Source organism: Toxotes jaculatrix, chromosome 1 (genome assembly GCF_017976425.1).
Source record: "Toxotes jaculatrix isolate fToxJac2 chromosome 1, fToxJac2.pri, whole genome shotgun sequence".
Classification (NCBI taxonomy): domain Eukaryota; kingdom Metazoa; phylum Chordata; class Actinopteri; family Toxotidae; genus Toxotes; species Toxotes jaculatrix.
Window position 1 is genome coordinate 9,919,957 of NC_054394.1, and position 23,961 is coordinate 9,943,917.

General features: G+C 40.2%; 1 protein-coding gene across 2 annotated transcripts; it reads left to right on the forward strand.

The window, feature by feature from the left end:
* Window positions 1-239: 239 nt before the first annotated feature.
* slc12a4 (solute carrier family 12 member 4) lies at window positions 240-23,931 on the forward strand. 2 transcript variants are annotated; one of them, XM_041050738.1, is made up of 24 exons: window positions 240-393; window positions 12,779-12,876; window positions 12,969-13,100; window positions 13,449-13,595; window positions 14,058-14,112; window positions 14,473-14,603; window positions 14,746-14,987; window positions 15,282-15,496; window positions 15,804-15,968; window positions 16,408-16,506; window positions 16,620-16,677; window positions 16,772-16,946; window positions 17,245-17,363; window positions 17,525-17,623; window positions 17,861-17,980; window positions 18,115-18,219; window positions 18,993-19,161; window positions 19,676-19,871; window positions 20,256-20,425; window positions 20,799-20,930; window positions 21,272-21,379; window positions 21,538-21,725; window positions 21,877-22,010; window positions 22,136-23,931. In XM_041050738.1, exons 1-24 carry the CDS (start codon window positions 378-380, stop codon window positions 22,225-22,227), a joined length of 3,165 nt encoding a protein of 1,054 aa, XP_040906672.1. In that variant the 5' UTR covers window positions 240-377; the 3' UTR covers window positions 22,228-23,931. The 2 variants fall into 2 exon arrangements, with proteins under 2 accessions (XP_040906672.1, XP_040906635.1); XM_041050701.1 differs by lacking the exon at window positions 240-393 and adding an exon at window positions 3,111-3,322.
* Window positions 23,932-23,961: the final 30 nt, after the last annotated feature.

The following is a 23,961-nucleotide window of genomic DNA, read 5'->3' on the forward strand; positions in this document are numbered from 1 at the left end:
AATACAATGTTGAACAAAACGAGTGCAATTCAGTATTAAAATAGGGGTGTACAATGTATAATACTTTATCAAGTCAGTTTGTAATGCCCGACTGATAAACTAAATTTGTCTTTATGTAATACAGAGACTGATGTTCCAATTACCATTTTGTTTGCTTTGTTTGGCAGGAGCAAGACCTAGTCCGAGCAGGTCATCAAGTGACACGGACTGAAACCACCAATAGCTGATCTTAGACGAACCACAGAGACTGGCAAAGCTGCTTTGGAGACAATGTATTACCACAGCCAACCTTTCAGTCACCAGAGCAGCCAGACTGCAAATCCAGATCTTCAGTGCTGGAGACAAAGTGGAAGGGCCCCTGGGGCCACGTCAAGCTAATGATTGCAGCCAAAGGTAATTGGATCGACTTAAGTCCCCTCAGGCACAGTATTAGAAAATCCTAATAAATGTCACTAGTAGAAAGACAAGCGGTGCTTAGCTTTCACAATCAATTAGATTTAGCCATGCAGCTAAGTACCATTCATTCAAAATGCAGAGAAATCCCCCTTTTCAGACAATAGTCTTTAAAGTTCTTCTTTTCTCATGAAATTTTAGAAGGTCGGCAGGATGACTGTGGGAAAAGATGGTTGTGAAAAGAGTCTGAGAAATGCACTAAAAGGATATTATTGTACAGAAGTTTTCCATAATCTTTCACAATGACCTACCTGATCAGCATACCAGTTAGAAAATATGAGATTTGTGATGTGTTTCAGATCTGTCTCTACCAACAGAGAATAAGTTAAAAATTGTAAGCAGAGGACATTTACCATGCCTATCAATACGTTACAGTTTGATTTGAGACCGGTTCACCTTTAGCAATGTAAACAAAAGGGTAGTTCCAACACCACAATTCAGAACACATGATTGGTGCCTGCAATCCTAATTGATTATTTTTTTTAAATGTAATGACACACACCAGAATATGATTGAAATCATGATATTAATATTTTCTGACACTGAAAATAGTTTGTTTACATTACTGAATTTCCTGAGCGCAGGAGTTGAGCAAGCTTGCATTTGTTTTGAAATATCAGTTAATCAGGTGGATAATATAAAATGTTTATTTTCCAGTTCAGCTCGTCATGTCTGTTTGTGAATATTGTCTAATTCATACAATGTCTTTAAGAGAAAGTGATAAGAGCTGTTTAGGACTATGTGCTCTTTCTGTCATCTGTTGTAACATTGACTATTATTAACTGCGAAATGAAATGCTGGAATACACAGCATACTCTCTTATATTCATTTCATGTCAAAAGTCTGACACCTGGAGGATGTTAGTTTACATTTTCATCTAGAAGCTGAAAAGACAAAATGCCTTTGCAGAGTGTTTGAGGTACTCAAAGACTGCCATCTAGTGGGTGATAAACATAAGCGCAAGTCAGAGGAGCATGAACTGCAACTGGTAGTGCCTACATGAAAACACAACATTAAGGCAGGAAGGAAGGTCAAAAGATGGAGAGAGAGCTATAACAAGATCATTTTGGTAAAGAGCCAAAGAGAGAAGAGGGAGCCAGTATCAGCCAAATAGCTGTTTTGTTTTTTTGTTTTTTGATAATACTGTATACTGTAGATTCAGAAATGTTTGGGCAGGGATCAGTGAGTAGCCTGTATCATAATACTTTCTCACCTCACAGTATCTTTACCTCAGGATCCTCAAGTTTCTTCCTGTGCTGTTAACAAAGCTGACCCATTTGGGCCTCATGTTTCCTGGGACCTGCCCCTCCTACTTACATGTCTTTCCACAAGACTGAGTAATTGTGGTGGAAGAGAAGAGTGTGTCAGACCCTGTCTGCCTGCTGCTCACTGACCCTCACTTGTACACAGCGCTGCATGGGTTAGTCAATCTAGGAAATAACCTTATATGGCTGATGGCATCTCATGTGTATTTCTTTGCCCAACCAGTAAGTCAGACAAGAATAGAAATGACTTCTGTTACGTCAAAGCCATAGTCTGTCTGGAGACTGGAGAAAGAAGAAGAAAAGGACAAGAAGACTGGAAGCTTGACTATGGCTGGAAGTTTGTATGCAATTAAATGGTGTGTGTATCCTAGAGTGCAGAAACTCTTATGTGTGTGTGTATAGGTACTGCACATGTGATTGTCCTGCCAGCGACCTCAGCCAGCTGAGTGAATTACGCTTTAGCTCTCTTTTTAGATTATTTTCCAGTGTCTTTCTCCTCAAATGAAAGGTGGTTGTTTCTAAAACAGCTTACAAAGCCTCTGCAATCCAAACGGAGCAGTGGCAAGATCTAAAACCGCCTTAAACAGGTCCTCTAATAACAGCCTTACTAGAGAGTCTTTGATCTTTGATCTTGCTTTTATGGTTTGAGAGTCGCTACCATTCTTGGAAAGAAGAGGGTAAACTTTACCCTCTGTCAGTGATGTTACTATAATTCATTGCTTAGCTTCAACAGTTGTCGTCTGCCTCAGTTCATAATATATTATTATATTAACTTTCATGTATTCTCATTTAATGAATGATATATTTTGCTGAAAAAAAACTTAATGGTTGACCATTAGGTCAAAGATTGAAAAGACCTACAACAGTTTGGCTGTGTGAGAACTTGGAATGGCGGCTGGACTCATTTACCAGTTCCTTTCTGTTTTTCTTTTCCCCCTTCCCTCTCTTTTCCTCTCTGTGCTTCCTCTTCTCCAGTGTAGTTTGATTATTTTCCAAACTGCCACGTTGCTGTCTGTGTGTTTTGGGAAAGGCCCACATACACAGAGGACTGTCTGTCTGAACCTTGAACACATGAGGTTCACTCTGTTAGCTGTCAGTGAGGCAGCTAACAGAGTGCCTCACTGACAGCTCTCTCACCCTCTCACTCTGTGTGACTAAGGGATGACAACGCTAACTCTTCAATCAGAGCTGTGCCCCACAGGTCACTCCTTCTCCTTGGGTGTGTGTGTGTGTGTGTGTTGGAGTATCTTTCCAAATGCCTCCCTAAGACCTCCCTACCCCTTCTGTTCACACAAAAAGCCCAGGAGGGGCTGGCCTGTGGGTGGGGAATATGATAATACCCTTCAGAGGAAGTGAGCGCAGTGTAGTGGAATGTAGTTGCCATTAGTGGGAGTTGAGCTTAAGCTAGCTAACAGCTAGCCTGCTATGTTGAGTCCGTGCTGGAGACGCAGAAGAGAGTGATGAAAACATGCCTCACTTCACAGTGGTACCGGTGAAGGACCGAGCTCAGTCCAGCTATGACAGTCTAGAGGGGGTTAACTGGGTGGATTACAGGGACACTGGACAGGACTACCATGATCATCAAGATACTGTCAGCTCTGATGGTAAGTCTCACAACTTTTGCTCAGGTCTCAGATCTCTTAGCTGGGACACAAAGTGACTTATTTGGAAGTTTTGAAGCTAAAAAAATATGTCCAAAAAGTGATACTTCATGAGTTGGACCTAACACAGTACGGCAAGGCTTTGTTTTGTCCTCAGAGCCTTCTAAACAGCTGGTTGTATGGTTACCATGGCAATTCTCCGGCGCCAGAAAGCAGTTTTCCTATCGCGGACAGGTCTGGTTTTGACAGCTCACTTTTGGTAAAGTTGTTGAAGCCCTTCTTTTTTTATCATTTTGGAGGTGTTTTTTTTTCCTGACTGTGGAAGCCTCTTAATAATAAATTGGGGGGATAGACAAGTAACAAAGGGAAAACAATGAAAGGGGTGAGAACCGTGGGGGAAAGACGCAACGGGGGTGGGGTTGTGTGAGGGGGGGGCGGTACCATTGCAACAAGAAAAGGCCTCAAGTGCTTTCTCGCACAAAAGATGGAGCTCTCTTTGTGCCAGGGGAGGATTTCCTTTCACAGAGATTGGCTGCTCAACAACACAGGAGCAGATTTCTCCCTCCTCACTTCTCTGCTTCTGCTTGTCTCTCACTGCCGCTCTCTTGTTTCTCCACTGTATCAATGTATAAAGAGAGGGGGACCAGGCCCCAACAGGAGGAGGACAGAGGGAATACAAGGAGAGGAGCGAGGAGTTTGTAGCTGCTGGGTAGGACTATGTGAGAGCAGAGCAGCTTTGTGTGGGCTGAGAAAGAGAGCCAACGGGAACAGAGTTTTTAAATAAAAGACATGCATAGGCGTGGCCTTCAAATGAAGCACCCACACTTAACCAAGCGCCCAGAACGCTGGGCTGGGCACAATCCTACACACTGACTGGACATCCATTTATATTACAGTCTCTCTAGAAGTGAATGCCATGCTGACTGTTAGCTTCCTACTACTGAATACCATCAGAAAGGATCTGAGCTCAAGGCCGAAGATGTATCTAAGTTGTTTCTGAGTTAACAGTCACTGTTTGTCTGAGCACAGAAGGAATGCATGTGTATTTATGTGTGTTTGTGTATAAATGTGTGAGTGCATATATGAGCGCATGAAATTGAAGGCAAACAGTTGGCGTCCAGATAAGATGATCTGTGCTTCACTGAGCCTCTGGACTAAAGTGAACTGATATTTAAAGCATGACAAGAAGGAATCTCAGCACATGTTGACTTAGCTGTTGGCTTGTAAATTTTTGGAATGCATGGATGTCACCCTTTAGGGCTGAATGGTATTCTCAACATCAGAAATGTTAAAACACTTTAGATAAGAAGTAGAAGAAGTTTCTAAAAGTAGTGGCTCAGTTGTGGTCAAATCAAAACTCTGTACAATGCCTCTTAGAAAGGTTTTGATGACAGAGAGGAAAAACAGATGTCCTGAAATAACCCTGCGGGTTTTCTGGGTGCGTGTCGCAAATGCCTGTTGTTGTGTCTCCTGTCTTCCTGCTGTCACAGTTCTCTCGAACCCACCTGAGGAGCGCTTCCTGAAGCCCGAGAGCAACAACAAGCATTACACTTAGTGGACAGCTGCAAGCATGACTAAATGTTGGACAGGGTGAGAAGAGGGGAAAGAAGGAAGTAAGTCTGTGATGAATGATGAGATGGAGCACACAGTGTGTTTCTGTTCCATTTCAGAGACAGATGGAAACTGAGCTGTGATACAGTCAATGTAGCTGACTTGCATTTGCAAGTCATTTTAGGCATGAACACATTTAATATTGCTCCAACTTTAGTTTTGTATGACGTCAGGCAGGAAAATGTTGGGTGGGAGAGTAGTCACTGTGGTAAAACAGTCCAAAAGTGGGTGCATGTAATGGATGATTTCATCATGGGAGTGGTGGGCTTGTGGGTATGGTACATACTGAGTGTCTCAGCTACAGTATGACGTCTGCAGCATGGAGGAAGTGACACAGTGCAGAGTTTGTTTCAAGGCTGTGAACTCAGCTCTGTTCAGCACAGCACAGGACAGGACCAGTCTTAACACTGTGGTCATTGTGAGTGTGCTGAACTCCTGAGCAAGAGCAGCTACCCTGAAATAGCCTTCACATTTAATTTCATCAAGAAGTTTACAGCTGTGCTTCCAATTTGTGCCATAGAAAGAAATGGACATTTGTGGAATTATGTGTCAAGTTGCAATCTTTCAATGTTTTTGTTCATCTTCCAACTGTGTGCCTGCAGTTCTACCAGTTCTACTTTGATTTCTTGCATGGCCTCTTTATTGTTCATTCTAAAACATTTAAACAAAGTACGCCTAACTTACCATTAACTTTTGACCTATCTGGCTGTAATGCCACAGTTAATTTAAGCATAGATTGGCAATTTAAGTGGTCCTTTGACAAGCACTATTCTTTAGAATTTGTTACGTTCAAAATATGGTACCCATCATCCTGGTGGTTGTCACTGTAAAGGTTGTAGATCCCGTGCCTTTAATACAGCCCATCATATCTTTCAAAAACCTTGGGGATTCAGGTGTTATTCCTGATACCTGTAAACCCAATAATGTGACAGATAAATTTAAAGAAAGAAATTGATTCCATCAACAATGGAAAATTGTTCTTAAAATATTATTTTATTTATTCATTCTGTGTATGTTTAAATCTGCATTTATTTTGTAGGCACTTGAGGGCAGTGGAATAATCTGTAAATACTACATTGTCTTCTTAATATGGTCGTCACAGGGACTTCGTCAGCAAACAGTTTTCTGTTTACACATCCAGCAGACAAGGAGCAACATTAGCAATCATTTGGTCTCCACCACCTGTGGAGAACAACATCTGGATCTTTAGAGAACAACATCTGGGTCTTTAGCTGCTAAATGCTACACTGTGATCATGAGCTAGTAGCTAACTTTGAGTGCTGTACAGTGAGTTTATCAGACTTGGGAACATCTGCTTGCTGTGCCTGGAAACAAAATCAAAAAGAAAGATGAGGCTGAACTAAAATAAATATGGGTCAAACAACCAAAACTATGAGCAGGAAGACGCTAAAACTTTTCTAGACAAATTTCACATTATGTAGTTTTTTGTTAATATAAACATATTAAGCTCCATTTTTTTTCTTTTATTGTTGTGGGAAAAACACAACAACAATGGAATGCAAATTCAAATTTGTCTTTTGCCTGGATTGACCTCAAACTGAACAGGTTTTGAGGACCTTGTATAAGTAATGAGTGGGTGATTTGTAGAATGTGGCTGTGTGCTCCTTCTCTAAATCAGGAGAACAGGGTGATCATTCCTGTCTGGCATGCCACACAGATAACCCCTGAGAGATAAACACTCTATGGTGGAGCAGACATTTGGAGTTGATGACAGAGCTGGGACAAACTCTAATAGCTACAGACATAAACACACACTTACGCACAACCCTTAACCGATATAAATTTACAGCAAGCCATTGTAATACTCATTGTAACACTCCAGACAATAAAGAGGATCATGCTTTAATTAAATGATCTGTCGCACATTTTCTGTGATGCAGATGACTTGCCATTGAATCATCTGCCATCTTTATGCCAGTAGATCATTCGCATCAAAGTGACAACAAGTCAACCAGAGCATGTCAGACGTAGTTTTTTCCAAAGTGTTCCTCCAGGTGTTCCTGAAGATCTCCCAGCAATTGAGTATATTCAGTGTGTCCTAGGTCTAGTGGGATCTTGTTCACTGCCACACCTTCGACACTAAACAGAGGTCAGTACAAAACAAATACAATGCTACATAGAGAAAACAAAAAAGGTTTAGTGTCCATGCATAAAGGATTATTGCTGTGCTTTTCCTGGGCATATGGTGAATATGTGATCAGGTGAAACTGAAATTTTCAGTCCTTGGGTATTTTCAGAAACTTCAGAAACATGAGAAATGAAACGAGAAACAGGACAAAACTGTTTACGAGCATGCAACAGAAAATACTGCTATCAGGACTGCTGGCAAACTCCAGCATTTTAAATTTAGCAGGCTTGTGTGTATTTCCCAAATTGACAGCAACACAAGGTTTGTGAGCAGTAAGGATCAGGGAATCATAACAAGAGCAGCAACTGCAAGCAAAGTAGGAACAGGATGCTACTTAAGGTTTTTGTTGTATAGGAGCTTCTTGTTCACATTCCCTTTATTCATTTTCTAGGGATGTGCTATCAGTCAGGTTACAATAAAACACTTTAGGGACTATTAATTCACTGCTTTTCCAATCTGCTCTGTGAACATGACCCTTTTAGAAAAAGTTCCAGCTGGTGCCAGTTTTAGAAAACACTGTAGTTTTTGATAACATACTGAATTTACTAAGGAATACGCATTTAGTGTCTTGGTGTTTACCTCCATAGCAGAGTGCTTTTCATGGTATTAACATACCAACCCAATCTCACTGCAGCTGTACATAGACCTGGCAGTAAGTGATCATCTGTACCATACGATGAATGATGTACAGATGAAGACGGTACTGTCTATGATCTGGACATTTAACATTCATACAAAGCAAGAATTCACATGTTTTGCTTCTCGGTGCAGAAAACATACCGCTTTAAATTTCATTAAGTACATGAAACCATTTTTGCAAAGACACTGCAGATAAACAATCCTACTGAACAAGACCACACTTTGGGTTTGTTTAGTCATTAGTTTTACACCCTTTGACATCCCCATTTAGTTAATATGTGTCTTTTTGAAAGTCTGTTGTATGATGCACCTCTTCCCACCCACCTTCACCCCCTGAGGTAATCAGACTGAGCTGCCGTCCTTTTCTCATCATTAGCACACATCAAAGCTAATATGTTCTGCTGTACGGCTCAGCAGGTTAGCATTCCTCTGCTCTGTTCAGATGCTACTCTGCATGAAGCATAGCCATTACAGCTAACACTGGCCTAATGCTGTAACAGAATTAAACTGTTTTTTTGCCACAGGCTAGGGAGGAGAGAAAAGTAAAGTGAAAAAAACAACTGCATAAAATCCTTGTTACAAAAAGTCAGATAATTTAAGTCTTTTAAGCAACATGCTTGTTGGCTTGTCATGACCAAGCAGTTGTTAGCAACATTTTACCACTGCTGTGAAGGCCTATAAAATCTTATGGATAATAATGCAACTGTCTGGAAGCAATAGCAGATCATGCATATGAACAGCACATGTAAATACTTACATTTGACTACATACTAAGTGTAGCAACATTCCTTTAATGCTTGAGCAAAATACGCAAAGTTGCTTTCTAGATTTTAAAATGGATTGCAAGCTGACATTCAGTGCGCTGGAATTATTTTAGGTCACACATTTGTGTGTCTTCCTGGACAGGAGGGACCAATTTGTTACACTGCACACAGCACAGCTTAGTTTTGTGCTTTTTATTTAGTTTTGACATGTACTAAGCCAAAGGTTGTTGCAGCCTGGCTCCACAGTGGTGAATCATGTGTAAACACTGCAAATACATCTGGCTGTCAGATTATTCACAACTTCTGGTTGTGAATAATGATAATGTGGGTTCAGTTCATGTTTGTAAAGCTGGACTAGTTTCCACAAAGCAATCCTCCAAATAACAAGTCATGTTAAAGTTTTTCAGTCTTACCATTAGTTGCTCCTCCACTATTTTTGCTTGTGCGCCTTGTTGAAAAAAAGCAAAGCCGATAGGGTGTAGACAGCTGTAAGAGGTCAGAGTGGCCCAGACAATGGGAAGCTAGAAAGGAGCTTTACAGGCCCCCAGATTCATATTCTGACCTGAATACAGCGAACAATGGTGAACAAGTTTACCTTTTACCTATCTGAGCTGCTGCCATGCATCAGTTGTGTCATGTTTGCCCAACCCACAGACACAATCACTCTAGCTATGCTTTTAAGGCAAGCAGTGTATAAAAGCTGGAAAGAAGGAAAGAAAGAAAAAAAGAAAAAGACACAAACACACCCATACACACAAACACATTCACACACAGATACACACAGCACCTCCAAACACCGGTAATCACTAGAACATTCCTGCCGACTAACAGCACAAAGCAGAGTGGGCTAAGCTGTACGACTTTTCTGCCTCGGTGTTAAGTTTTAAATGTTCATTAAAGAGGAAGTTTAGTAAAGAGGCTTTTAGAAACCCTAAGCAGCTAATGGACAGCGATATTGTTTGCCATGTCTAATCGGCTTTAAAAAAGTGCAGACACAGAACTATGAAGTTTGTTTCTTTTCTTGAACATTAGCGGTTTTGAAAACATTTAATAGATCATTGGGGAAAACTCTTGAATGTTCCAAATATCTCAGCTAATTCCACTGCAATGTAGATGAAATAAAGGGATGATCTGTATGATGTCTTGAAGACATCTTGCTTTAAGTTGTTGATTGAATCTTTGACAAGCCACAAATCATATTGATTTTGTCTTTGTAGGTTTGCCCTGATTAGAAATTTGTTTTTGTTTTGAAGTCATGAACTTTGCACTTTGAAAAGGCTTGACAACTCCAGCATCTTGTCTGGGAATTGATTTAGTCGTAAATACACAACAACTACATTGTACCCTGACACCCCTGACGCAGAGACAATCTGTCAAAGCATTTGCTTTGGACTTTTGTTATAATTTGAGTTTGACTGGGGGCTACAATTTAAAGTTTTCAGCCAAACCTATGATTAGAGTTACTTACTAAGAAACCTAAACAAAACCTGTGCTTTGAACTGTTATTAACAGTGAAACAATTAGTTCAAAATTACAGAATCCTAAATGCTTGTTCCCAGATACTGGTTGAGGTAAAGTCTGTTTTAAAGTAAAAGTCGTGTACACTTCTGCTTAAGTTCTCTCTGTAGAGACACCCTTCTGTCTGACAGCAGAGACAATCTGTGATCTTCTGGTGTAGTTGTGAGCTGCCTCTGTGCCGGCACAGGTGACATGTCGGTACACGTCGCTGTAAAGCCTCTATGCTGTTCTTTGCTCACAGCACGACTCCTGTGTTCCTTCGTAACAGGCCAGTTAATCTTTAATCTTTTTAATTAGACATTTAATGTGAAGTTATTAACAAGAGACCCCCCACTGTCTCCTCGGTCCATTCTTAAATGAGTTTTATTAGTTTGGAAGCTAAGTTGGAAGCTGAACTATTTTAGGTTTTAAGCACTAAGTTTGTTGTGCAGAGTGCAATGTTTGGGGCAGCACTGATTGAGTAATAGTTCCCATCAGCTGCCAGTTGAGAATTTCTTACTCAAAGGCAAAATACATATGATTTTTTTTTTTTTTAAAGCTCTTTTTTTCATGTGAATCAGTGTCTCTGTCTCCTCTGCAGTAGTCTCCCTTTATTGTTGTTTCAAACACAGATGTTGTGATTTTATCCCATTCCAGTGATGGTAAGATGACACTAGAGGACAGTGTTGACATTGTTTTTACTCTAATCTCTTCCCAGCATCACTACACTCCAGCTGTGTATTTGTCAGGGTTTGGGAAGACAGATAGTCAGGAATTTGGCGTCCATGCTTCCACCGATGACATATCATTTTTATGGGTAAAAAGAAAGGTTAAGGATTTAAAGAAGCCTTTTTCATTGTTGCACTTTAATTCTGAGCTTGTTGCAGCCTTTAGACATTTTGAAACAGTGTTTATTTCAGTTAATGAAAAAGGAAATATCATTTTAAGTCTCCCAACATCATATACAAGTTAATATTACTCTTAGTGCTGCATTTGTGGAAGATAATTTCTAAGTGATGACGCATCTAGACTGAATATCAGCACAGTATAGGCATACAGATACTGTAATACTGAACATACTGTCAATCCCATGAGCAGACATTGCCTTACGTGTGTGTGTGTGTGTGTGTGTTTGTGTGTGTGTGTGTGTGTGTGTGTGTGTGTGTATGAGTAAATTAGCACTGTACCCTCCGTTCTCCACCCCCTCACCATGCACCATGTGTTAGATCAGGCCCCTGAATGAGTGCTCACCCTGGGTGACCGAGTGTCCTGGATAGTAATCGACATTTCCCCAAGCTAGAGCACAGAGTGCTCTGTTGCAGTCTGCACACAGCGCATAACTATGCTTACCCACAGTGCTACCTGCAGCAGTGGGACACAGAACATAGGTGAGTAAAGACTGACACTGAAGCTCAACCAACTGACTTGCACCAAAGGTGGTGTATTTTCAACACATTTCAGAGTATTTTTTTTTATTTCCTACCCAGTTGGTAAGTTGGCAGACTTTTTGTTGCAGGATTAATTTGTGTTTCAAGATGCCACTGTTAAAAGTTTACATGCTCCAATAACCCAAGGTTAGGTAATTTCGAGGTAATGAGGTGTGTGTATGCCTGTGAATGTGTATGTGTGTGTGTGTGTATGAGAGATACAGTTTGCAGTGCTACTTTGCATGCAATAATTGCCCCAGGCACCGTTCTCATCTCTGTTTGATTCTTTTCTTCAAAAGCAGAAGTTAATGAGAGTAAAATCTAATTATAGGCCTGTTTATCACCTGGACTTTGCTTTGTCAGTCTGTGCTGTTTTTGGCCTTTTGCTACAGCTTCACAGCGTGAATTGTATTTTAGTTTGTCGCTACATGGAGTTTATTAAAATGTTTGAATTATAATGAATAGTGACAATTAAAAGCTGATTGAATATTGAAAAAGAATGCCATGGAACAACTGCAGTTGGCACAGGAAATTGTATTTTTCCTGTCTACCTTCTTTTATCAATTGCTGTACAGCTGTACAGGCAATGGTGCTGTTTTTCTTCTTTTTTTCCCCAATCAAGGTTTTATCTCGGCAACGCCTCACATTTCATAAGATGATATTTTTAATTTGGCATTTAAATTAAGAGTTTTTTCTTTTTATTTCGAGTCTAGAAATAATTGTAAGTAGTTTTTTTTCCAACAAGTGATCTTATTTTGCTTTTAATGCAAATTGGTGACATTGATTAAATCCCTGTTTGTTTTATTGTATATCTATCAATGACTGTTAATCCACAGTGACACCTTGCATATGAAACTTCATCATCACTTTTCTGGTACATTGTTTTACCAAATACTACATGTGAAAGACCTACAGATATTTTGCATGAAATTGTGACTCCAAGTCATTGCAGGTCTGCGGTTGTTTATATTAATTTAACTTCTCTTTGAAGTAAACCAAACTTCACAGAATTAAGCTGTAAATTTTTAATTCTAAAAATGATTGCTTAGAATATTAACGGTGTCTTTAAGAAACACCTGTTTTTTCTTGTTATGTCAGAGAAGTCTCTGAAAAAGGACTGACACCACTGGATGCTTTATACTCTCCATGAAAGCCTGATTGTTACAGTAAATGTGATGCACATTGACATGATGCTGCACTTACTGTGGATGAGTTACCAAAATGCCTCCAATATGTCTTCCAGAACAGTGTCTGTCTGATTTATTGACAGGGAAATGTGCATTTGTTTGGGCCTCCAGGTCAAATTGTTGGTTAATCGAAAAACAACTTTGTTTTATTGCTGACCTTAAGTCTTTTTCTCTCTCTCCAATAGGACATGGGAACCATAAAGAAGACAGTCCATTTCTCAACAGTGCTGATGCTGCTAGCAAGAAGAATGACTTCTATGACAGGAACCTGGCATTGTTTGAGGTCTGCTACTTTTACTTTGCAATGTTTCTGTCACATGATAGATGGAAAACAAACTCATTAATTTAACTTCTTCCCTCTCTCTCTTCCTTCAGGAAGAACTGGACATTCGGCCGAAGGTTTCCTCTCTGCTCAGCCGCTTGGTCAACTACACCAACATCACCCAGGGAGCCAAGGAGCATGAGGAGGAGGAGAGTACTGAGGCCTCACGCAGGAAGACCCCCAAGGTTAGGAGTCAGGGCACAGCAGAGGAACACTATGCCTTACTGTTTTACCATGTGTGCTCTGGAGTTTTCGTAACGTTATCCTCCTCCTCTAGCTCTCTCCCTGCCTTGCTATCCAAGTTCTGGTTTTGTATTAAAACTTGTTGATTGATTGCTTATGCCTTTGCACGCTCTGTAGTCAGACTGTGCCTGTGTAAGACCTGGATACATGCAAAGAGCTGATAACATGATTGAGCGACCTTTAAAAAGTACACCAATCAATACAAATGATCAATACACTAGTCTCCTGAAATGTCATGCTCAATACTCTGCCTGCTCTCTCTCTCCCCCCCATCTCTCTCTCTGTATCAGTCTCCCAACATGGGCACTCTAATGGGAGTCTACTTACCGTGTCTCCAGAACATCTTTGGGGTCATTCTTTTCCTCAGACTGACGTGGATTGTTGGGATGGCTGGCATCATGCAGTCCCTCCTGATTGTCCTCATGTGCTGCTCTTGTGTTAGTATGCGCACACGTACTGTACACACACACACACACACACACACATACACACACACACTAGTACACTGGGTTGATTCCACCAACAATGTGGGACATGAACCAGCCTTCATGGCTAAAATAAGTCGATAGAATTCACATGGTTGCATAAGCAGCAGCAATAGCTATATTTAAGGCAAAGAGTGTCACTTTCACTAGTGTTTTTTACATGATGTGCTTTTATTGCCTAAACCTTATATAAGATATACTGTGGTCGTATTAACATCCAGGCTACATATTCAAGGATTCAAGGATATGTTAAAAGTGTATGATGTATGGTGTATGTTCTGTTAGATAGAAGCTGGGCTCCATTTCAGCTGTCGGTTTGATCAGCTGATATTAATGATCTGCCCACAAGTTGCCATGACGTCTGTCTCTGTGTCTCCTTTTCATATTTATTAAATTTTCCTCTTTCCTTTGCAGACAATGCTCACAGCCATATCAATGAGTGCCATAGCTACTAATGGTGTTGTTCCAGGTAATACTTGTGACCAGGTCACCCTGTTCTGCAATAGTCCGCTCACACATTTATTCTGCACCTACTTTTTATGAGTACTGTAAACATAGTTGAAGCATTATATTATTATGTTATATTGCTATATGTTAAACGCCTGATTTTATAATAATAGTCCAGAACTGAATGGTTAATATTGCAACACACAGCTGATCTTCATAGCTACTGTCTACTTTGAAAAAAAAATCAAGAAGTTATAGTTTCCATTACATATTCTTCCACTTGGGGGCAGGAGAATCTTACTTCTGAATCCACTGCATGCAGTAAAAATTATGAAATACCCAGTGGCTTTCTTTATGTAACAAACTGTTTTGTCTTTTCTAGCTGGAGGGGCATACTTCATGATCTCACGTTCCCTTGGCCCAGAGTTTGGAGGAGCTGTGGGACTGTGCTTTTACTTGGGCACCACCTTTGCTTCTGCCATGTATATACTTGGTGCCATCGAAATCTTCTTGGTCAGTTTGTTAAAATATTATTCTGCAGTGTCATTCTAGGTCATGTTCCTAAACACATATCTGTGGGAAAAGATAAGACGCATTACATACATTTTACATACAGCATATATGCATTAACTCCTCCGTCTTTTTTCATTTTCAGAAATATCTGGTCCCCCAGGCGGCCATCTTTCACACAACAAACTCCCTTGGGGGTGACAGTGCCATGCTGAACAATATGCGAGTCTACGGTTCTATCTGCCTCACACTGATGGCTGTGGTAGTTTTTGTTGGAGTCAAATACGTCAACAAGCTGGCCTCTCTTTTCTTGGCCTGTGTCATTATCTCAATTGTCTCCATTTACGCCGGGGCAATCAAATCCATGACTCATCCGCCAGAGTTCCCGTAAGTCTGGGGTTTGTTAGAATAAACATGTCAGGAAGTACTGTGAATTACAGGGAGAGATTCTGAAGTGTTTGAGTTGTGCCACATGAGGAAACAATATATGTTTCTATACGATTCATTTATTTTTTGTTGTTTTATCATTGTTTTATGCTTGGAAATAACACTGAAATAACTTTTGGTTGCAATATTAATACAGAGGTATGTGTTGAGGATAATTATGATGATGGTGCTGGTGGAAATAATGATGACTAAGATAGTAATAATTTAAACTCTTTGTCTTTGTTATTTTTGTAGTATCTGCATGTTGGGCAACAGGACTTTGGTGAGAGATCGCTTTGATGTGTGCGCAAAGACTGTGACGGAGGGCAACATCACCATGCCCAGTCAGCTGTGGGACACATTCTGCCAGTCAGGGAACATGAGCAGCGCTCAGTGCGATGACTACTTCATCCAGAACAATGTGACAGAGATACAGGGCATCCCTGGACTGGGCAGTGGGATTATTAGAGGTAAACTGACTATCTACTGATTAGAGATTGAAGTATACAGCAGGTTTTTTTTTGGATGATAAAGACCATAACTCTTAATATTCCAAGTATATGCATAATATGCCACAATTTTTTTAAAAGTTTAAGAATCAATAATCATTGTGCAGTTAAGCTGACATAAAGGGAACCACTGTGTTATGGAAATTAACTACCTAAGAAATGTTCTGCTTCATGAACAACACATATGGACTAATTTAACATCATGAACCTACAATGTTAGTTTGTTTCCAAGGCTCTGTTTATCTGTCTGTATCTGTTTTCCCATTAGAAAATATGTGGGGCAACTATCTGCAGAAAGGAGAGATCTTAGAGAAAGCAGGGCTGCAGTCAGTCGATGCCCATGGGGCCATGGACAACTTTGGCATGTATGTCTCAGCAGACATTGCTACATCGTTCACACTTCTGGTGGGGATCTTCTTCCCATCTGCCACAGGTATAACAACATCATAAACCACTGGTTAATCAACAGCTTTTACAGCATTAACCTCTGTCTATGAGACAAGATACTTACTTTAAGTCTGAAAACTCATTTATATTTTTTAAATAGTATTTGTTTGTCATAACAGCCTGAGAGCAAAAACTTGTTAAACCTCTAAACTTTATGATGCACATGATATGAGTTAAATGTGACTTCCTCACATGGACAAATAAAATTGTTCATGCTGTATAAACCCATAAAATGCAAGTAGTCATTTCTACATGATGTAATAAAAACAAAGTAAAATTGGTGAGTTGATGCAACAAAACAGGGAACCCTATTGTTTCCCTGTTCCCTACTGGCTGCCCCTAATGCAGCCAGAAGGATGCATACACAACACACAACAGTTTTTACATGTCCTTTGTTATTATCTACTGTCTTTATTTTCTTGTAGGTATCATGGCAGGCTCCAACAGATCTGGAGATCTCCGGGATGCTCAGAAGTCCATCCCTGTGGGAACTATTTTAGCTATTACCACTACTTCACTTGTTTGTATCCTTATTTCAGTGACTACGCACAATAAAATTTTAAATCTTCCCACTTAAAAGAGGAAATGAAAACATAAACATCTTTGTTACATTAACTCCTTGACTTCTTGTATTCAGATTTAAGTTCTGTGGTCCTGTTTGGGTCTTGTATTGAAGGAGTAGTCCTAAGGGACAAGTAAGTTCATTTGTGTCCTACTGCAAGTTACTACTATCATCAAGGTACTTTTTGTGAACAGTAAAATGTAACAATGGAAAACACACACTTGCAGGTTCGGAGATGCTGTCAGAAAAAACTTGGTGGTGGGGACTCTCTCTTGGCCCTCTCCGTGGGTTATTGTCATTGGCTCCTTCTTCTCTACGGTTGGGGCCGGCCTGCAGTCGCTCACTGGTGCTCCCCGACTTCTACAGGCTATTGCCAAGGACAACATCATTCCTTTCCTCAGGGTGGGACAGTACAATACACACTGTTTGTCGTACTTTAACCATTTCACACTCGTATTATAAATGTAGAGTAACTCACCGAGAGGCAGAAATGGCTCCAGGCTGGAGTACATATGGAGAGAGACAATAGTTATTTCCAAACCTGATAATTTGAATATTCAGGATAACCTGTAAATTACATACAGTTTACTGTGCTGGAAATATTTGCGGTTGGTAATATATTACTTGCAAGCTTATTTGAATATGATACAAGAAGTGATTTGCATTGCTGCATGTGAAGGTTTTGAGTTTTGTGTTTCAGGTGTTTGGTCACGGAAAAACTAATGGAGAGCCTACATGGGCACTGCTGCTGACCGGTCTCATAGCAGAACTGGGTATCCTTATTGCCTCACTGGATATGGTGGCTCCTATCCTTTCCATGTAAGCTCACATACATGCACAAATGCCAAAAATACAACATATGCCAAGTATGTAAAGTACACACCCAACACATTCGCTCAGACATGTTGTGTATATTAGTTTTGTAATGCAATCAACACCACTGATGATATTATCTTAATACCTCTGTCTTTATACAACAGGTTCTTCCTGATGTGCTATCTCTTTGTGAACTTAGCCTGTGCAGTTCAGACTCTTTTACGCACGCCAAACTGGAGGCCAAGATTTAAATATTACCACTGGTGAGTGCAGGTTTATCTCTGCCACACTTCTTATGGAGGGTGGGAACACAGTTTTATTTTTCCCAGATTCTCCTGGCTGTCAGAAACTCAAATCTTTGTGATTACATGACCACTTTGTAAAGGTTTATGCTACAGTTGGCTTCATGGAAGACTAATGCATTATACATACTTGTAAATCATGTTACAGTTTGTGGTATGCAGAAATGCAATTTCAGGCTTTATGTGTCACACCCTCAGGGCTTTGTCCTTCCTTGGGATGAGTATGTGTCTGGCACTAATGTTCATCTCCTCCTGGTACTATGCTATTGTTGCCATGGGCATCGCTGGGATGATCTACAAATACATTGAGTACCAGGGGTATGTCTGGAGTCTAATAAACATTTGAAACGGTTTCTCATATGTATTTGGGACAATGACATTTCTGTTTGGTTTCTGCTCTATGACCTGGAGGAATGCCAAATGTGTCCTGTCTCTTTCACTCACAAAAACAGAGCAGAGAAGGAGTGGGGAGACGGCATAAGAGGACTGTCCCTTAGTGCTGCACGCTACGCCCTGCTAAGACTAGAGGTCGGACCCCCGCACACCAAGAACTGGAGGTACAGCTACACCTACAGGAGATGCGCTTAACGTTTCCTCACAAACACCGAGCATGACCCTTGGATTGCATTTCTGAGCAGCCACACGGCATGTTGGGATATAAAAGTTGTTTGCACATCTGTGTTCAATAGTGAAGAAGAATCACACCACTGACAAATATTTGACATTGTTCTGACTGTACCACATCTCATGTGCCAGTCAGTTTCATTTTGAAAATGTTGAAATGCAGCCTTACAAGTTTTCTCAAAATTTTATCAGTAGTGTTTGAGACATAATTTGCATAGTACCCAGATGGAATAATGACTTAATGACTGGCCTTCCATGAGCACAGCCCTCCAGAATGATAATAAGATCATACAACATAAACAGAATGAGGAAGTGAGCATTTAAATCATTTTAGGGGAAGAAGTTTGTTTTTCCCCCTCATTTGTTAGTTAGTATCATAAGTTAATTTAAGTTAACTTTTTGCTATAACATAGCTGCTATGATGCTGCACTTCCTCTTTTGCAGTAACTCCAAATGCACTGACAGCGTGAGACAATAGCTGACTGCAGAACAAACCAGAACAGCACTGACTTGGTGACTTGATGTCTGGAGGTCTTGGTTAAAGCTGGGATGAACTTGCTAGATAAATGGCAGTTATTTTAGATGTTTAACAGCAGCAACAGCTGTTTTGATAGATGCACAATAGCACTAGCACGAGTCTGTGCTTTCTATACAGCACCTTTGTGTCACATTGTCTCACTGTGACTCACTACTCACTGCACTACAGACCTCAGCTGTTGGTGCTACTGAAGCTGGATGAGGACCTCCATGTAAAATATCCCCGACTCCTCACCTTTGCCTCGCAGCTGAAGGCAGGAAAGGGTCTGACCATTGTTGGCTCTGTCATCCAGGGCAACTTCCTGGACAGCTATGGGGAAATGCAGGCAGCTGAACAGGTAAATACTGAAAAGGGATGTACGCCACATGCGCTCTACGATTCTCTATTGTACTCTTTTGCTGACTAAGTTAAAACTAGTTGTTACACATGAATGCCTTTTGTAATGTGAAAAGCACAAAGGACCGTAAACATGCTTCACTATTAATTTTTTTGGCTTATTTTAGTTTTGTTAAAGGGCATGAATAGAAACATTTGTGATGTGTTTGGTAAAGAATTAAACAAGTGAAGCAAAGTTTGCTTTTGTTTATGTGACAATAAGTGAAAAAAAAAAAGAATCACTCATGCACAGTTCACTTTGAACTAAGCCTCTAATCTCTACACAGTATGTATCTGGACTTATCCTGTATGAACGCAAGCACTATATATATGGTTTTATCAGAAGTAACAAAGACAGAGGAATTGTTAGATCATTTTTTAAACATTATGCATATATGCTTCAGAACTGTTTGTAATGTTAGTACATACTGTGATCACTGAAGTTCAATCTATTTTTGTCCTTTTTGTTCTGACAGGCCATTAAGAATATGATGGAGATTGAGCGGGTCAAGGGTTTCTGCCAGGTCGTGGTGGCATCTAAGGTGCGTGAGGGCGTTGTCCATCTGATCCAGTCCTGTGGTCTAGGAGGCATGAAGCACAATACTGTGGTGATGGGGTGGCCTTACGGCTGGAGACAGAGTGAGGACCCTCGTGCCTGGAAGACTTTTATCAGTAAGTCTCAGTGAAATACAATTAACACACCATGGCACTTGAAAGGCCCAATCAGCATTTCCAATACGGCACTCATTTTAAATGACTGCTGCCCCAAATCAGCCTTGAAAACATGATGTTTACAGGAATGAGTTTGTACTTTTTATGGTTAAATGCTAATGTATTAAACAAACACCTCACTATTTTGAGCTTGTAGTTGTAGCAACCATGGGACTGAAAAAGCTCATGTGAATATACTTGGATTTGGATGATGAAATATATTTATTATGTGTTAATTTCCAACTTGCTTGTAGTGTAGCTAAAATTATTAACACAGTATTTGTCTATACAGTACAGTTAATAATAAAAGGCAGCTGTCTCCACCTTTGCGTGTTCATCTCCCAGACACAGTCCGCTGCACCACAGCTGCCCACCTGGCCCTGATGGTGCCCAAAAATGTGTCCTTCTACCCAAGCAACCACGAACGCTTCACAGACGGCAGCATCGACGTGTGGTGGATCGTCCATGATGGGGGGATGCTAATGCTGCTGCCTTTCCTGCTCAAACAGCATAAAGTGAGATGACAGTTGATGAGAGTTTACTGTATATCTCTGAGTATCAACTACTTTAGTAGAAGTTGTGAATAATGTAGTTTTACCCATCTTTGGAAAGGGTGTAGTGTGTTAAAAAAAATTTTGACTGCCATTTAAAAAGTTTAAGAATTTTCTGCCCATTCAAATTTTATTTAGGTGTGTTTAATTAAAATAACTTACAAGCTCTCCTTGCTCTCTAATCTTTGTTAGTTTTAGTTTTATGTTATTTTGAAGCATTCCCTTTTTTCCTTTTTAAAGAACGTGTTTTCTGTAAGCATCTATACTGACATCCATTTCATACTGCACATAGTATCATGTTTGTGGCAATACCAACACTGTTTTCTTTGTATTTTAGGTGTGGAGGAAATGCAAGATGCGCATCTTCACCGTAGCCCAGATGGATGACAACAGTATCCAGATGAAGAAAGATCTGGCCACGTTCCTTTACCAGCTGAGAATAGAGGCTGAGGTGGAGGTGGTGGAGATGGTGAGAGTTGCTCTTACACAACTATTAATTTGAGGAAAAAATGTATGCTCTTTATGACCAGCAAACTCATTCTTAAAGATTACAACTGAAACCAGATGTCCAGTTCAGTTTCATATAGAAGCTAACAAGGTTGGTGTTTTCTACAGGACTCCACAAACATGTTTGTTTCAAAGGAAGGAAGAGGGCTATAAAAACTACTGTTTGCCTCAGCCTGCCTGATAGCGAAGGAAAACATTTGAACATGAATTCATTTACTTTCGCTGTCACTCTGTCTGTGATAACTGACAAATATGTTTCAGAGCATTAACCATTAAAATTATGTTTATCAAATGGGATTTCAGCATGACAGTGACATCTCAGCATACACCTATGAGCGGACGTTAATGATGGAGCAGAGGTCCCAGATGTTGAGGCAAATGAGGTTGTCCAGTGCAGAAAGACAAAGAGAGGTATGTTCTTTTGTGTGTTGTTTAGTTTATTATCATTAATTTGGGAATTTAGCCTGCTCAGAATTTACTCTGTTAATTGCTAGTTAACAGTGTAAGAGTGTTAGCTAAATACAACATATTAACAACCAAGCCTCATAAAATTCCCATTTCCCCTGCAGGCCCAGCTGGTTAAGGACAGACACTCTTTGGTGCGTATGGGGAGTCTATACTCAGATGAGGAGGAGGAGGTGGTGGAGGCTCCCCCAGAGAAGGTTCAGATGACATGGACAAGAGAGAAGTGCGAAGCTGAGAGGAGGAACAGGAACAACGCACCTGAGAACTTCAGAGAACTCATGAGCCTCAAACCGTGAGTCAAATGCTAAACCATTCACCTTATTTTTCCCCCCTTCCCTTGTTGCACGTTCCTCTGTTTGACAAAGTGAGAGCTTGCTTTGCAATAGTCCGAAAATGTCTGTTATTCGCACTAATCGCTGTCTGCCCCTCTTGCTTCGCTCCAGGGATCAGTCCAACGTACGACGAATGCATACAGCAGTGAAGTTGAACGAGGTAATAGTCAACAGGTCCCATGATGCCCGATTAGTTCTGCTCAACATGCCAGGACCACCACGCAACACAGAGGGCGACGAGAACTGTATCCTTTGCTAATACGATAAAACAAAATGGGGTCTTGCACAAGTTTATAGAAAAAGTGTGTGTTACAGTCCACGTGTGTAGGCTATTGTTTATTTGGTTTTACTTCCTTAACTGTTTCATCAGATATGGAGTTTCTGGAGGTGTTGACTGAGGGTTTGGAAAGAGTGCTGCTGGTGAGAGGTGGAGGTCGGGAGGTCATCACTATCTACTCATGACCAGTTAGGAGCTGCTACACAGGGGCCTCCGCCTCTGTCAGAGTACATTCCACCTCTGGACACAAAGCAGCACCCGCTCTGCTGCCAGACACATGTTGGTAGATGCACCAGTTTGACACCTTTTCTGATTATGGACTTTTGAGTACAAAAGAGGTTTATTCTATTCTTGTAGAATACTGGGACACATTAGTGTACATATCTATTAAGTACATTCACGACTTTGCCATTCTTTACAAATGATCGCTGTTTATTTTTCTCCCTCAGAAGATCAATATTTGTGTCAGGCTGTCAAACACAAAGTATTAGGTTTGCATTTTCTTATTTATAGGTAACAAATACCTCTTCATATGTGGAAAATAAACCTATATTTGAAGATTTTTGGCAGACAGCACCATCCTGACTAGTAAATATGTTGTTATAACAGTTTTAATAGTATGTCAGATTTTTCTAAAACAACCTTTTGATTATTTTGGAAGCACGTCTCTATTTATTTATTTATTTTTTTTCAACACTTCCCCACTGAGGTAAAGGAAAATATTACTGTAGATAAGTAGCTATGCTGTATTAGTGGCACAAAATCCAGTTTGCAAATGTGGATTCCAGAGATCATAAAGCGAGTTTTTAAGAAGAGTTAGAATTTATGATATTTGGACAGATGTTCTACATGACCTTTGAACTGGTACATTTGTACTTTTTCTAACTTTTCTAACTGAAAAGCTTATCTGACACAAAACAGATGGCTTAATTTAAAGTTATAATCCTTAAGATTTTCATGAAATCAAACCAAGCCATTCAATATATTCACATTCTGTAAACATCTATCTTTGTGGGAGTTTTCATCCCACAAAGATAGATTTGTGGTGGAGTGCACCATTCCTTCCCTGGTTTCAAATTTCCTATCTACACATTCCTACAACGTTAGTGTGTTTAGTTATACTGTAAACACATACACAGACTACCATTCTGTCACAGTCCTGTTAAAGTACCTCCTCAAGAAGTGTTGCCTAATATTAACCACACTTGCCGTTACCACATGAACCATGGATGTTGTCGGATAAACCAGGACTGAAATCTGAAGGATTACAACTTTAAGAAATTCTGTTCTCAGCTATGTGAGACTATCACATCAAGTTTTGTTTGTTTTTGTTTTTTTTGTTTTTTTTCTAGTTAGATGAGTATGATCAGTATTTTAGGCCAGCATACAGCATAGAGAGCAATAGTCTTTTTTTATGGGGACTATTTTATGGGGTGTTTTATATATAAGGGATAATCCATGACAAGGTGTGCAATTATTAAAAACTAAACACGCAATGCTCCTGCTTCCTTTAACTTTCAATTTTAACTTCAATATTTTCTTTATTTTAATTTTTTTTTTCAGAACAGCATAGGTTGAAGTGGATTATGCCACATTGTCCAACACAAATTATGTTTTTGATGATGTAACACTGTTTAAATGGAAACTTTATATTGGCACCTTTTTAGTGAAGCTGTGAGTATTCATTTTTGAAGAGCTATGATGCTATTACGGGCGGCACAGTGGGGCAGTGTCACTTCACAGTTCGAATCCCAGTCTGGGCTCTTCTGTGCAGAGTTTGCATGTTCTCTCTGTGCCTGCGTGGGTTTTCTCCAGGTACTCTGGCTTCTTCCCACAATCCCAAAAACATGCACATTAGGTTAATTGGCAACTCTAAATTGCCCCTAGGTGTGAGTGTGTTCGTGTGTAGTTGTCTGTCT

Coding starts and splice junctions, on each gene's coding strand:
- slc12a4 (XM_041050701.1), top strand. CDS start 3,187: ATGCCTCACTTCACAGTGGTACCGGTGAAGGACCGAGCTCAGTCCAGC. Junction 16,947..17,244: donor ACATCATTCCTTTCCTCAGG/GTGGGACAGTAC, acceptor TTTGTGTTTCAG/GTGTTTGGTCACGGAAAAAC. Junction 17,981..18,114: donor AAATACATTGAGTACCAGGG/GTATGTCTGGAG, acceptor TCACAAAAACAG/AGCAGAGAAGGAGTGGGGAG.